Source organism: Hemiscyllium ocellatum, chromosome 12 (assembly GCF_020745735.1).
Source record: "Hemiscyllium ocellatum isolate sHemOce1 chromosome 12, sHemOce1.pat.X.cur, whole genome shotgun sequence".
Classification (NCBI taxonomy): domain Eukaryota; kingdom Metazoa; phylum Chordata; class Chondrichthyes; order Orectolobiformes; family Hemiscylliidae; genus Hemiscyllium; species Hemiscyllium ocellatum.
Window position 1 is genome coordinate 77,711,330 of NC_083412.1, and position 14,916 is coordinate 77,726,245.

A 14,916-nucleotide genomic window follows, 5' to 3' on the forward strand; every position below is an offset into this window, starting at 1 on the left:
AGGATATTGGTGGCCTCAGCATGCTCCTTCTCCAGAGACACCCAGGGAGAATTTTATTTTAAGAAGGCATGGCTTAATCAGGAGTCAGCATAGATTGGCAATAACATGATGAGAGCTGGGTGTATTCCAGATTAAGACAGATCGTAGGCTTCTCGACTTTCAGTTGACAGAATATAGAATGTAGGAGACCAGCTGGGGTGCATTGGAAAAGACAAGGCATGAATGTAGGTTTTAGCAGATAATCTAAGACAGGGATGAAGTTGAGCCATGTTACAAAGATTTTAGAAATGGCAATATGAGGCTACCTGAACAATAAAACATCAGCTAGAGTGGATCAGGAATGGGAAGGGAACATGGACATGACATGGAGTTGGAATACACAGGAGGAATGGCTGAGAATAGTGGATAGGATAGCATGGGAAAAGGTAAGGGATGGGGAAGATACAAGAGGGACGAAAGGAATGTGAATGTATTAAATGAATGATATAGGAAGGATAACATAGAAGATGGGGATTTAAAGAATTATTGTTGCAAAATATACTAATTTCACCATGGATCTTTTGCTGGCCTCCATTAGTAGTTCCATCCTTGCCTTTTAATTAACTAGAAGAAAGTGAGGACTGCAGATGCTGGAGATCAGAGCTGAAAATGTGTTGCTGGAAAAGTGCAGCAGGTCAAGCAGTAGCTGGAGATCAGAGGTGAAAATGTGATGCTGGAAAAGTGCAGCAGGTCAGGCAACAGCTGGAGATCAGAGCTGAAAATGTGTTGCTGGAAAAGCGCAGCAGGTCAGGCAGCACACCTGCTGCCTGACCTACTGCGTTTTTCCAGCAACACATTTTCAGTTTCAATTAACTAGAGTACAACAACAGCATAGCCCTACTGGAAGGCAACATTAATACTTTTCCTATAAAAGTTGTAAGCCTTAGATCGTGATTGATGTATTCAACTTTATTCAGTTACAATGTGCAAAATGTCACAAGGGATTATGTACTGAATAAAAGTATTTCCAGGAATGAAATCTGAGCCTGAGATTTTATATAACATGTTATTGTGCAACAAAATATGCATTGTTAACAGTGAAATTCCTACAGTTCCATTTTGTGAATCAACTACTTAAAAAAACAGACTAAAATAGATTTCCACTTAGTGGCACTTTGAATGCTTCACACCAACCCATCAGACAATAAAATTGCAACAATAATTACTAACAACCCATTACCAAAAACAAGCTGTTTTTTCTTGGTAACATCATATTCAAGGGCACAGAAACTTTATAAGTTAATTAAACAGTGCTGTGAAAATCATTCATGAACAGACAAGAACCAACTTGACCAAAATGGTAGCTACTGAGAAACTGTTATACAGGTGGGTATATCAAGAATGAGTTTGCATAATACAGCCTCTCTACCTCTAAACAAGGAAGCCTGGTTTCAAATCCCACTTGCTCCAATAACAACCCTGGAAAGGCTGAAGAAGAAAATATCCACGTGTTTTGAGGCAGGTATTTAGGAAGGAATTTTCCGAACCACTTTCACACAAATGTCTGTTAAAAACATGAACTCTATTCCCCTATAAACATCTCAGGGTGCAACTAGAGTTTTCACGAATCAGATTGTTATCAGTCTTTTATTAGGTAAAGGTATCAAATGGTATAGAGCTAACATAAGCAATGGGACTGAGCTCCAGGTGAGTCATGAGCTAATGCCAGAGCTAAGTACAGGAATGAGGAAGCAAGCTTGGAAGGCCAAATGACCTCTTCCTGTTGTAACTGATATGTTTTCCCATACACATTATAGTTATAATTAAACAGGCATATTAACATCTAATGACAAATCTTTGGCATTCTGATCACTAAAGGTGCTAATAGTTCACTTCTTAAGTCCTTATTTTAGAAAAAGTTTGATCCAAGAAAACAGGCTGTTTTTCCCATATACTGATGTGCCAGTTCTCTCAGCTGATTCTTCCACAATCTCTGAAGTGGCATTGCTTGCTTCCAATAATACGCTGTATTCTTTCAATATGACAGCAAGCTCCTTCTCTGGATTGAAGTGCAACATCTGCCTGTTCAGTAGAGGGACAATTAAATTGAAACGATCTACCATTTTATTAAGTTGCTTAATATCGTCTCTGAACTGCTCACATTTTAGATTCCACTGTTTCTGGTTGGAGAGGGTCAGGGACTCACCAAGCTTTCTTCGATAGCCTACCATATCATTCCTGAGCTTCTCTATAGTTTGTTTTATTTCTTTCTGCTGGACAATCCATTCTGGTTGATACCCGTTTTCTATGAGTATCCTATTCAGGTTATGAGTCATGGGATCAATGTATGGGTACTGCGAAAACTTTTGCAGTGGCTTCCCTTTACCACTTAGATTATCAAATTCACCTTTGGCCATTGATTCTTGGATGAGATCTTCCACCAGTCGTTCCACTGCTTGGGTTATCTTTATTTTCCGGCTCTGCTGGACATCTTTCACCATCATAGTGTTCTCAAGCTCTGGATCTTGTAGCTTCTGCTTTCTGTAGTCCAGGACCTGCTCCGTGGCACGGTTCATCCGAAATTTTCTGTACTGTTTCTCTCGCTGACTTGGCGTCCCGATGCCAATGCCTTCGAAGCTAAGGTACTGTCTATGTTGAGGTGCCACATATTTGGATGGTTCTTCCTCGTCGTCTGATCTTTCATCAGACTTTGCCTTTCTTTTCTCGGCTATATGTTTGACTACAGCCTTGTAAGCTTCTTTCACCTGGATGAATTTTCGAGGATCTGCCCCAGAACTACTGTCCGGATGGTGCAACTTTACCAGTTTGAGGTAAGCCTCCTTCACTTCGTCATGGCTGCAGTTCTCCTGTACATTGAGCAGGCGGTAGCAGTCTTGGAGGCTTTTGCTCATGGGTTTGTAACCGGAAAGCATCCTAACGCTTCCACTGCAGGTGACAACACAATTTCTCTTCGCTGTTAGCATATTGTCGCCGCACTGATTGATGTCTAATACCGTATGGGGAACTGGGACACCGCAGGGGACCACTTCAACTTGCACCTAAGAGAGAGAGAAAAAAGAAACATTGCATTCCTTTCTGGGATTTACAGGACAGGATTGAGTACATGTCGTACCAGCAATGAATGAGATTTGTCTGTCACATTAAACAAAGCTGTTGACCTACTCCAAAAGCATTCAGCAGATGTTGAGAACAGTGTCGGGAAACTCAGCTATGAAAGCAAGCTCTGAAATCACCTTGTGTTTCTGGCCCTCAGCTCGGTGCCATGTCTGTTGTGGATAGTGAATCCTGGGAGCTGTAGTTTTGCTCTTCAAAAACACTTCTTGAAAACTCCAGGTAGAGCGCTCTCAACTGGGAGAGATGGTGAAGTGATTGATGCAGTAAAACTGCGGGCTTTCGAATCTAAATTGTTCCAGAACGGAGTGGTAGAAGTTTAAATGAAAACGCTTCAGCAGGAAACAAAACCCATTGGCAAGTGCTTGGGTGCAAAATCCAGGTGTTGTCAGGAACGAGAAAAATAAGTTTTAAAAATGAATCAATGCAAAATACTGCAGATGTTGCATCAGGAGAAAGAGACTTTATTTCAGGAGAGAGAACTATCAAGAATGTTAGCTCAACTGTGGACCAGGCGGAGAAATTGTGTGGTCAGCCGTCTACTGGGTCTCACGGACAAGGTAAACTTAGAGAGGAACCCAGAGAAAGAGGCAAGCTCAGGTAATAGAGACTAGAACTAAGAGATACAGTTTAAGAGAAAAGAACTCTCCCGTTTAAGGGAGTCTTTTTTTTCGCTCTGGGAGGTGTGGGGGAGGACGGTCATTTGTATGTGAAATTCTCTTCCCCAAGAAAGAGAGGCTCATTGAATGTATTTATGGCAGCCTTAGGTTCTTGATAGACAAGGGTTATGGGCAATTCCAGAAATTGCTGGAGAAACTAAGCAGGTCCAGCAGCATCCATGGGGAGAAAGCAGTTAAAGTTTTGAGAACAGTGATCTTTTTTCATAACTGATAGTAGCTAGAAAAAGGTGGTATTTTATATGGGATGGGGGGGGGAAGGAGTGAGCAGTGTGGTGGAGATGGCATAGAGAGAGAGAAAGTCAGTTAGGAAGACAAAGAATTCGCTGATGGCCAGGAAAGGAGAAAGTGAGGACTGCAGATGCTAGAGATCATTCTGATGAAGAGCCTATACTCGAAACAGTGACTCTGCTGCTCCTCGGATGCTGCCTGACTGGCCGTGCTTTTCCAGCACCACACTTTTTTACTCTGATAGCCAGGAAAGGAGAAAAACTGATACATAGGACGAAGAGTGGGTGAAAATGGCCCATGTCATGACAGGCTTGTGGTGTAGGAGTGGGTAAAGGAAATGGAAGCAGGTGTTCAGACCCTAAAATTGTTGAACTCAATAGGCTGCAGTGGAAGACTCCTGAAAGCTGCAGTGTCTCCAAGTGGAAGATGAGATGCTGTTACTCCAGCTTGTGCTGAACGTTGCTGGAGCACTGCAGCAAGCCCAGGACAGAAATACTGGCCAGGGAACATGGTGATCTATTGAAGTGGCAGGCAATTGAAGCTCATGTCATTTTAGATTTGGTTTGAATTATTTATTGCCTAATGTATTTTGTTACAAAATGTGGTGTAAGGTATTATAGTGTCGCCACTCTGGCACCATCTTAAAGCACAGAAAAATAAACCAAAACATTGAATATTGAGGCAGAAAAATAAAGAAAAAGTGTTCAACCTTACAGTCCTTCTTGGAAAGAAAATTGCCACTCTTTGGCACCATCTTGCTTCCACCAATGCCTTCGCCATACTGGGTCCTTGCTGGATCTTACCAATGCAGATGCCACCAATCTGCCAGGTACCACACCAGCCCAAACTCTACTCCACCGCCGCCATGAGCTTGTTTTTGAGCCCAACTCACTGATGTAGCCACTGCCAATGCTGCAGGGACTGGTAGTGGGCCCAAACTCGTCTCTGCTGCAGGAGCCATGAGTCTGCCCTAGGCCCAGCTCGTCGATTCAGAAGCCACTGGGAACCAAACTCTCCCTGCCTCTGCCACCATGAGTCTATGCTGGGCCTATTTGCTGGTGCCAATTGCCATTGCCGCAACCAAGCTCTTCAACAAGAAGTAAAGAAAATAACAAAGAAAAGAAATTTAAAAGAGGAAAGAAAGCAAAGAAAAAAAAGCAGAGTGGACAAGCCTGTGTTCAGAAACCTTATTCCACCACCATCTTACCAGAAGGTACATGTTCCACAAATACAGTAGGCTAGATTGAGTGAAGTGCACGTGAATCACTACTTTGCCTGGAAGGTATACTTGGGGCCCTGGATAGTGAGGAAGGAGGAGATAAATGGGTAGGCTTTGCACCTTCCATAGTTGCAAGAGAAGGTGCCATGGAGTTATGGGGATGTGTTCAGAGTGGACAAGAAAGAATAGACCAAGGTGTCCTGGAGGGAATGGTCACTGCAGAAGGCTGACGAGGGAGGGGAGGGAAATATGTGTCTGTCAGTGGCATCCCACTGGATGTGGCGGATATAGGAGCTTCTGATGCTAGTGAGGTGAAAATAAGGACCCAAGGGAACCTTGTGGGTGGGAGGAGAAGGTAGGAGGGAAAAAGTCTGGAAGATGGATTGGACATGGCTTAGAGACCTGCCAACCATGGTGGCGGAGAATCCTCTGTTGAAGAAAAAGGTGGACATTCCTGAGGTCCTATTGTGGTACATGGCATCATCAGAACAGATGCAATAGAGATAGAAAAACTGGGAAAATGGAATGGTGCCCAGAAAGCTGGGTGTGACACTGGAATGAAATTTGCCATTCTTTGGTGCCATTGTGCCTCCACCGATGCCATCACCATTATGAGTCCTTACTGGATCTCACCAATGCGAATGGCACTGTACCACACTGGCTCAAACTCGACTTTTCCACCGGACAGTTACCTGTGCTCCTGATGAAGAGCTTATGCTCGAAACATCAACTGTCCTGCTCCTTGGATGCTGCCTGACTGGCTGTGCTTATCCAACACCACACTCTTTGAAAGGAAATGGAGGAGATGGATTGGGTGAAAGTGAGCACAGGGTGGAAATTGGAAATGAAATTGATATTTTTTTAAAATTCTGAATGAGACAGGGAAGCAGCGCTGATTATGTCATCAATGTACTGGAGAAAGAGTTGTGGGGAAGAACCAGAATAGAATTGGAACATGGACCACAGACCAACCTCAATCTTATTCATTAGTGAAGCAATCTTGAAGTAAATTGTCTATTTCTGTTCCCATGTTCCTGTAAGAACAGATTAGGGTACTCAGAGTTACTATGCTTAAAATGGCAGCAATGAGTGACCTTGTTGGGTGCATGGGAGGAGTTCAAAAGAGGCACAGGAGGAACCTGCACACTGATTTCAGAAAGAATCAAGCCAAGGATGGCAGCACAAGTAGAGGGCATTAAAGAAGGTGCAAAAAGAACAATTACAAAAATGTTCCCATTAGAACAATCAGTTCAAATTATATTTAAGATAATCATGCACAGCCCACAATTTCTTTAATACACTCTAAACCACTTTCTTATTCAAAAGCCGAGGTGGCACGGTGGCTCAGTGGTTAACACTGCTGCCTCACAGCACCAGGGTCCCAGATTTGGTTCCAGCCTTGGGCGACCCCTGTGTGGAGTTTGCACATTCCCTCCGTGTCTGTGTGGGTTTCCTCCGGGTACTCCGGTTTCCTCCCACAGTCCAAAGATGTGCAGGTCAGGTGAATTTGCCATGCTAAATTGCCCGTAGTGTTAGGTGCATTAGTGAGAGGGAAATAGGTCTGAGTAGATTACTCTTTGGAGAGTCAGTGTGGACTGATTGGGCTGAAAGGCCTGTTTCCATAGGGAATCTCATCTAATCTAATCACTGAACAACTGGGCCCAGTGCAACTTCCAATGAACTTATTGAACCACAAAACCAAAAGTGAAATATTGTCTGAAACAACTTGTACTGGACTGAGTTGCTAACCATTAGAAACAGAGCAATCATTCAATACAGGAGGCAATTTGGAATATTGTACTTATTCACCCCTCTTGAGATTTGCACACATATCCTTTTCAATGATATATATCTTAGCTGCTTATCTACCAAAAAATTACAGTTGAACATTTCGAACCCAGCACAAATTCAAAACCAAAATTCCTTCCGTCTACGTTGATCACGTTGCTGCATTACAAAGTAACATAGAGAATGATGGTGAAACTTAGTTGGCATAGCAGATTAGAAGTCATACTACATTTGAAACATTAACTCTTTTTTTTAGATTTTTAGATCTGTTGCTCTTTTACAGATGCTGCTGAGTTTCTGCAGCATTCTCTGTGCTTGAGTTCAGATTTCCACCATCCGCAGTATTCTGATTTTATTACGGAGCAATATGCTCGTAAATAACTTGGTCTCTGCTCTGCACTCTGGCCAAATAAGAGCAAATTAGAAACTACAAAACCCATAATCCCTTCTGCTCATAACCAAATTCTTAAACAAAACCCACTTTTTCTGGAATTAAAAGTAAGTTTGCTTTGCAAGTATTGCTTTTATTTTCCTTCATTATTCAGGTCACGAAGTTAACAAAGTAATTTTAAAAAATGCTCCCGTGCCGTATGGAGCGAAACCTCCCACCATTCAGTTTGAAGCCTTGATGATTCGCTGTGTTGAGAGTTTACAGTTCAGTCATTCTTACGCCTTTGCAGGCAGCGCCATCCACGTGAGTATATGCAGCTTGTACTTTTTAAAATTGATTTTGCTTCCTGTTACAAGCACGTGTTTTATTGTTACATTTCACAAATCTTCAGTAGGCGAGATTGTGAACAGCTAGCTATCAGATTTGACTTTAATGTGTTCCATTCCTGTTTATTCGTGCCAGCAGTAAGAAGTAGTACAGCTCGTGTAAAGAAGACTGTGCAGAAAGTGGGGGTTGGCTAATTCAGTAGCGAGCCTTGAAGTTTGCTGTTTTGCAAGACTTAATGTTGTAGTTATGGTGCCTTGAACTCTGTTCCTTTGTTGCAGCGCTAGAATTGCTCATGCATGGGTCTTATTTACTAATGTTTTCAGTGGAACCTAGTAATATGAAAATTCATAAAACAGTGCAAAGTGCCAACATTGATTTACTGGGAGAAAGTGAGGATTGCTGATGCAGGAGATCAGAGTGAAAGTGTGTGGTGCTGGGAAAATGCAATAGGTCAGGCAGCATTTGAGGAGCAGGAGAATCGACGCTTCAGGCATAAGTCCTTCATGAGGAAATTACTGATTTACTGGGATGTTAACAGGGCTACCAAGGTTGTAGTTATGAGAGGTACTTTTCACTGGAGTGGTGAAAATAAAAGATAACTTGTCTAATTTGACTTCTGTCAGTTTTAAAAGATGTTCAAGATTATTGAGAAGGGTTATAATAAGGTACACCATGTTATTGCTTTACTGGTTAGTGATGTGAGTAATGAGTAGTAAGAATTTGAAGGGGAGGTTTAAAAAAACTTTCACTTATTACTTAGGATGATTTTTTTCTTCAGATTTTTGTTGAAGTGGAGTTAATAAATTCTTAAAAGGCAACTGTCTAACTTATTTCCCCTTGCCTACTAGACCAACTCTCCCAGATGTACTTTCCTTAAGCACAGGCCATCAGGTAAAAGGCACAAGTCAGGAGTATGATAGAATACTCCCCAGTTGCCTGGGTGGCTGCAACTCCAAAATACTCAAGAAGTTTGCCACCATCCAGGTCAAGCAACTGCTTGATTGATACCACATCCACAGACATTCTTCCACCACCAATGCTCAGTCACTGCAGTGTGTACTGTCCACAAGATGCACAACAGAAATTCACCAATGATTCTGAGACAATGCCTTTCAGGCACACAACTACTTTCACCTAGAAAGACAAAGGCAGCAGATCTATTGGAGTACCAGCATTTTCAAGTTCCCCTCCAAGTCAATCATCAATTCTGACTTGGAAATATAGACAATAGTGTTCTAAAGACATTAGTGTTCTGAAGAAGGGTCACTGAAGCTGAAACACTAACTCTGATTTCTCTTCCCAGATGCTGCCAGACCTGCTGAGATTTTCCAGCAAATTCTGTTTTTGTTTCCAATTTCCAGTATCAGCAGATTTTTTTTTCAAAAGACATTAGTGTACCTCTTATGCATTAGCTGTCTTCCTACATCCCAAGGACTGTGGAAATTCAAGAAGGTAGCGCATCACCACCTTCTTCAGGCCAACTAGGGATCGGCAATTAATATTACCAAAGCACACTGCTCGCCTCCCATAAATTGATACAAAAACTATACTCAATAAGTACACCTCCCAACTGAAATAATTTTGACTGCAGATCTGTGGAAGTTATAGTGGCCTTGCAACATGTTTCTCCATCCACAGATATTGCCAGACCTGTTGAGTTTCTATAACACATTCTGGTTTAATTTCAGATCTCCTGCATCCACTGTATTCTGCCGTAATTACAACATTCAATGTTACTTCTTCTCATCAGCTTAGATTTTCTGTATGAGGCACACAAAGCATGTCCTTGAATTTGACTCCATTGTTGTTTTTTTTCCTGGAAGAGGTCACTACCCTGAAGCCAATGGCTGCAGTTTGAGGGGCTGTACTGTGCATCAAGTGTGGTTGCCCATGAATCTCTCATGCTCTTATTGTCTGTCATAGACATGTTGCAAGGATTTGCATGTTGGCAAATCTACTATTGGCTATGCTACTATTTTGTGGTTGTCCACTCCTCTAATGGGACATGACCCTAGAGCTTCTGGAATAGTGATAGAGGTATAGGACCTCTGTTCACTTGTTCTAGTCAAGAGGGTGTGCCTGAACATTACACAGAAGGCCCTGGAAACATATTTTAAATGTACTCTCAGAAAACCGGTAAGTTCCATAAAATGCATGATCAATGTACATCTGCAGTGGTCATAACAACTCCTGTGAACTCCAGCTGTACAACCCTCCAAGAATTCTCTGTTCATTGAAATTTGATTTTTTTTTAACTTTCCATCTTATGCTGTTAGCTGTGCAAATTCTAAGCACTGGAACTTCTTTTCTCCACCTTCTTTTGACTCTTTAAAAGTTTACTCTTTTTGACGAAGCTTTGGAATAGTCCTTTACACAGCTTGGAATAGTCCTTTGTACAGCTTGGTGTCAGATCTCGTCTGATAGCATCCCAAGGTATTTCACAGCATGAATAGAGGGTTAGTTAGTTAATAGAAGGTAAATACTTGGGATAAGTGGGGTGTTTTGAAAATGGCAATCTGTAACATGTGGAGTGTTGCAGGCGTCAATGCTGATGCGATATATTTATATACTTTATAAATAACCTTAGCTAAGAAAAGTGAATGTGCCACAGCCAAGTTTGCAGGTGACATTGAAATTGGTGGGAGGGCAAATAATGAGGATGACACAGTCTGCAGAGGGACGTTGCCCACTTGCTTAACCGGTCTAAGACTTGGCAGGTAGAACGTAATGTGGGTAAATGTGATATTATGCCCTTTGGCAGGAAGAATAGAAGAGTTGGATATTATTTTAAATGGGAAAAGACTGTAGAAAGCTACAGAACAGAGGGAATTGGGAGTCCTCATGCACAAATCACAGAAAACTAATGTACAAGGTCAGGAAGTAGAGGGAAAGGCAAATGGAATGTTGGCCTTTATTTCAAAGAGATTGACATATGAAAATAGGAGTGTGTTGGGAAAACTATAGAAGGCACTAATCGGATCAAAGCTGGAGTAGTCTGAACAGTTTTGGTCCACTATTCTAAGAACAAATACCCTGGCAGGGCAGTCCAGAGAAGATTCACTCAGTTGCTTCTGGGTATCGAGGGATTATGTTATGAGGAAAGGTTGAAAAGATTGGGCCTGTACTCATGGGAGTTTATAAGATTGAGAGGCAACCTGATTGTACCCATAAGAATCTTTGTAGGTTTCAATACGGAAAGGTTGCTTCCCCTGTGGGAGACTCGAGGATTAGAGGCCCTCAGAATAAATAATCTCCCATTTAAGACAAAGTTGAGGAATTGCTTCTCTGAGCATAGTGCCTATGGAATTCTGTACTGTGAAGAACTATAATGGTAAATCGTTAAGTATACTCCAGGCTGAGATGGGTTGATATTTTTTTGATCAGTAGGAATATCAAAGGTTTTGGATAAAGGCAGGAAAGTGAAATTGCTGACTATCAGTTCAGCCGTTGATCTCAATGGATGGCGAAGCAGACTTCATGGGCTGAATGGCCTGCTCCTGCTTCTATGTCTTACAGTCACAGGAGTGTTTTCATTCTGTTAAGGTGCTCTGCAATGTGAGGTGGTGTTGTTTGCAATCTCATCCCACTTCTATTATCAACAAATTTAGCGATGATAGTTTGTAAGTTGTTGAGCCCCAGCATGGATCCCCATGTAACTCAACTAATAACAGCTGCCAACCTGAAAATAGCCCTGCTTAAGATGTATGATTCCATGACAGAAGATGTTGGTGGTTTCAACATGTAACACCGATGTTCAAAGTCTGCACCTAACGCATTACTGATCTATCTGTGAATTGCATCATCAAAAAGCACTGACATTTACTTGTTTAATTTGTAAAGTTTTGATTTAAAATGTTCTATATGTTATCTTAGGTTCAGAGATTTAATGCAAAGTATCAAATTTGCAGATGGTGGAATCAACTATCTTGAATAATGTATCTGGTACTGATTGGCGAGAGATAATAGATATTGAAACACCAGTTAGGGCATAGAAAGAGCCCACGGCTGCTTGCTTCTGTCAAAGGTTTGACTTGTGATAAAAGAGTAGAAATTTAGGCTCTTCAATATGGAGGGGGGAAATTGAGAGGGAATAGTGTACCATTGTTTAACGATATGGTTAAAACTAGTGAAGGATAAATGTAAGGATAAATTTTAAAAACGTCTTCACCCAGAGTGATTGTCCCATGGACTAGATTGCTCTATGCTGGAACGTTTAAGAAACCATTGAATGTAAGGAGTCTTTCTGCTTGATTGAATTAAGATGGACCCAGTGACCTTACTTGTCGATAATTATTTTGTGACCATATATTTTAAAGTTTTTTAAAAATCTCATGCCATAGATAGTATAACAGGCCGAGCTAATTCTTCTGATAAGGGTTTATTAAAGACTGAGTGATGGGAGTCACAAGTGGATCATGAGGTCTGTCCGCCTGCATGACTTGTGAAATAAATTGTGTTTTATGTTCATCCTTTTTATTCACAAAACTGTATATTCTGTGGTCTGGGGATATTTTTTCAATCTGCATTTGTAAATTTGTGGCCCATCTGGTTTAAGTTAGTTAGAAATTGTGAAAGTTGAAGAAAAGTTTGAAATGTATCATTGCATTCTTTTACACAATATTGATAGTACCTTACTTTATCTTGAGCTGTTTTAAAAGGTCAGATTTGAGAGCTCATGCTTATTGAGGTTGGTTTCTAATTAACTTGTCTGAAGTTTGTTTCTTTGCTGTTTACATTTCGACTGAATATCCCTCTTTATTTTATGGGCTGTCGTATTGAGTCTAAAACATATTTTATCAAAGCTATTTGTTGTTAAATGCGGTCTTCCTTTCCGATTGCGTTGCTATTTGTTAGTTTGTTTAATTTTATTGTAAATACAACTATGTTGGCTGACGAATGTTTGATCTTTACCTTGGTTATTTTGTCATTGTGTGTGAAGGGCTGATTAATTGATTTGTCACTCTCAAAGAACAAGGAAGATGCCCTTTTTTGTTTTATAAGCTGTGCAGTGGATCTAAATGGCTGGATTTGTCCTGCGTCATAGTGTGCTCAAAATAAAACAACCTGTTGCAATGGACCTGGTTATTTTATGTTTAGGACCATGGCTGAGCGAGTACTTGTTATTGGCAGTGGGGGACGTGAACATGCCCTGGCGTGGAAGCTGGCCCAGTCACCACATGTACTGCAGGTTCTGGTTGCTCCTGGGAATGCGGGAACAGCTGAGAGTGGAAAAATCTCCAATTCGGGTGAGGTGTTCTTGTTGTAACTTAATTCTGTTTCAGGTGATATGTTTAACACTATATAGTTTTAGTGTGCATATTATCATAACCAAGAAACTGAAAATGAGTACACAACTAATTCATAAAAAAATTGCTGTGGCCAATTGTGACGAGCAATAGAGAAATCTTTAAGGTCAGTATGATTGTGTTTTTTAGCATTTCCATTGGTGGTCCTAAATATATTGGCATGGAATTTTGGGTTATAGTTTTTTACCAGTACTTTATAACAAATCCATTCATCAAGGATCAGTAGTTTGACATGACCTTCAACGTTTTATGCTTGATACAGTAAAAAAGCTTTCAATGTTAAGCCATGTTGAACAAGATAAAACTGTGTTTTAATCATTGTTCATTCTTTTGTGTGTGCTCCAATTGAAAGCAAATGTTAGACTTATTATCTTCTGGTGCTTCATCCTGATCCATTTTCTAGGCATTTTATTTAATCAAGATTGGTTTGCTTCTGCATTCTACTCTCAGAAGCAGGTTGAGGTTATAGATACCAAGTCACCCATAGTGGGTGGCACGGTGGCACAGTGGTTAGCACTGCTGCCTCACAGCGCCTGTAGACCCGGGTTCAATTCCCGACTCAGGTGACTGACTGTGTGGAGTTTGCACGTTCTCCCCGTGTCTGCGTGGGTTTCCTCCGGGTGCTCCGGTTTCCTCCCACAGTCACAAAGATGTGCGGGTTAGGTGAATTGGCCAAGCTAAATTGCCCGTAGTGTTAGGTAAGGGGTAAATGTAGGGTAATGGGTGGGTTGCGCTTCGGCGGGTCGGTGTGGACTTGTTGGGCCGAAGGGCCTGTTTCCACACTGTAAGTCTAATCTAATCTAATCATATCCAGAATGGGAATTAAACCTATACTGCTGGTTCTTTGTTCTGAACCACAGCCTTGCTTCCCAGGCAAGCAACACTTGAGTCGTATGAATACCAGACAATGACCAATGAGAGAGAATCTAACCATCACCCCTGAAAACAGTGGCAGTACTACTGCGGAATACTTCGCTTTTAACATGGATCAGAAACTGATCCAGATGAGCCATATAAATATGGTTACGAAAGCAGGGTGGAAATTGGGAATCCTGCAGTGATTAATGCATGCCATCTAACTCTCCAAAGTCTGCCCACTATCGACAAAGCACAAGTCAAGAGTGTGATGGAATACTGTCCACCTTGCCTGGATGTGTGCAGCTCCAACAACACTTAAGAATACTAATTTTTCTGTGGATTGAGTAAGTGGGATGAGACTGGATGGCACATTTTTCAGCCCTCACTGACCAGCGAGGCCAAGTAACCTCTTCCTGTGCCACACACAAAGAAGGCCAACACAAATCAGGAAGACTGTTTGATTTACGCTCCATCTAATATGTTCGACATTCACTTCTTCTGCTATTGAACTGCAAATGCAGCAGTGTGCACCTTCTCCAGGGTGCACAAGGCTATTCAGCTGGGCTCCTTCAACAGCACCTTCCGAACCTCTGAGCTTTCTCATCTAGATGAATATGGGCAGTATATGTCTGGGGCATCATTGCCTGCATTCCCCACCCGCTCCAACTACCAGCACCACCCCACCCGCTCCAACTACCAGCACCACCCCACCCAGACGTTGCCACTCTTTCACTGTCACTGTATCAAAACCTTGGAATGTGCTTTTTGCATGGTGAGTGTACCCAGACCACATGGACTGCAGTGAGCAAAGAATGTGGATCAGCAGCACCTTCTTAAGGGAATAAATGATGCCCTAGCCAGTGATGCTCACATCCTGTGAATGTATTAAGAAAAACTTCACAAGGAGTTTTAAGAATATTAATACAGTATTCAAAATCTTTAAAGAGTTTAATACACGAAGTCAGGAGAGTTTATGCTTGAAGCAGACATGACTAAATCAATAAATTT

General features: G+C 41.6%; 2 protein-coding genes across 4 annotated transcripts in view; one reads left to right on the forward strand and one right to left on the reverse strand.

The window, feature by feature from the left end:
• Positions 1 to 1,011: 1,011 nt before the first annotated feature.
• Positions 1,012 to 3,265, reverse strand: dnajc28 (DnaJ (Hsp40) homolog, subfamily C, member 28). Of its 2 annotated transcripts, none has more exons than XM_060833745.1 (2): positions 3,234 to 3,265; positions 1,012 to 3,038 (listed from the first exon to the last, which is right to left on the reverse strand). In XM_060833745.1, the coding sequence occupies exon 2, from the start codon at positions 2,961 to 2,963 to the stop codon at positions 1,884 to 1,886; it is 1,080 nt and encodes a 359-aa protein (XP_060689728.1). In that variant the 5' UTR covers positions 2,964 to 3,038; positions 3,234 to 3,265; the 3' UTR covers positions 1,012 to 1,883. The 2 variants fall into 2 exon arrangements, with proteins under 2 accessions (XP_060689728.1, XP_060689727.1); XM_060833744.1 differs by having other exon boundaries at positions 3,163 to 3,262.
• Positions 3,266 to 7,651: 4,386 nt separating this feature from the next.
• gart (phosphoribosylglycinamide formyltransferase) overlaps positions 7,652 to 14,916 on the forward strand; it is a 39,383-nt gene continuing 32,118 nt past the window's right edge. Inside the window, exons 1-2 of one of the 2 annotated variants that reach the window (XM_060833742.1) lie at positions 7,652 to 7,720; positions 12,842 to 12,990. In XM_060833742.1, coding sequence (XP_060689725.1) covers positions 12,846 to 12,990 — 145 coding nt within the window. In that variant the 5' untranslated portion in view covers positions 7,652 to 7,720; positions 12,842 to 12,845. Of the gene's footprint in view, positions 7,721 to 9,841; positions 9,881 to 12,841; positions 12,991 to 14,916 lie in introns of those variants that run through there. The other variant, XM_060833743.1, reaches the window with a different exon arrangement.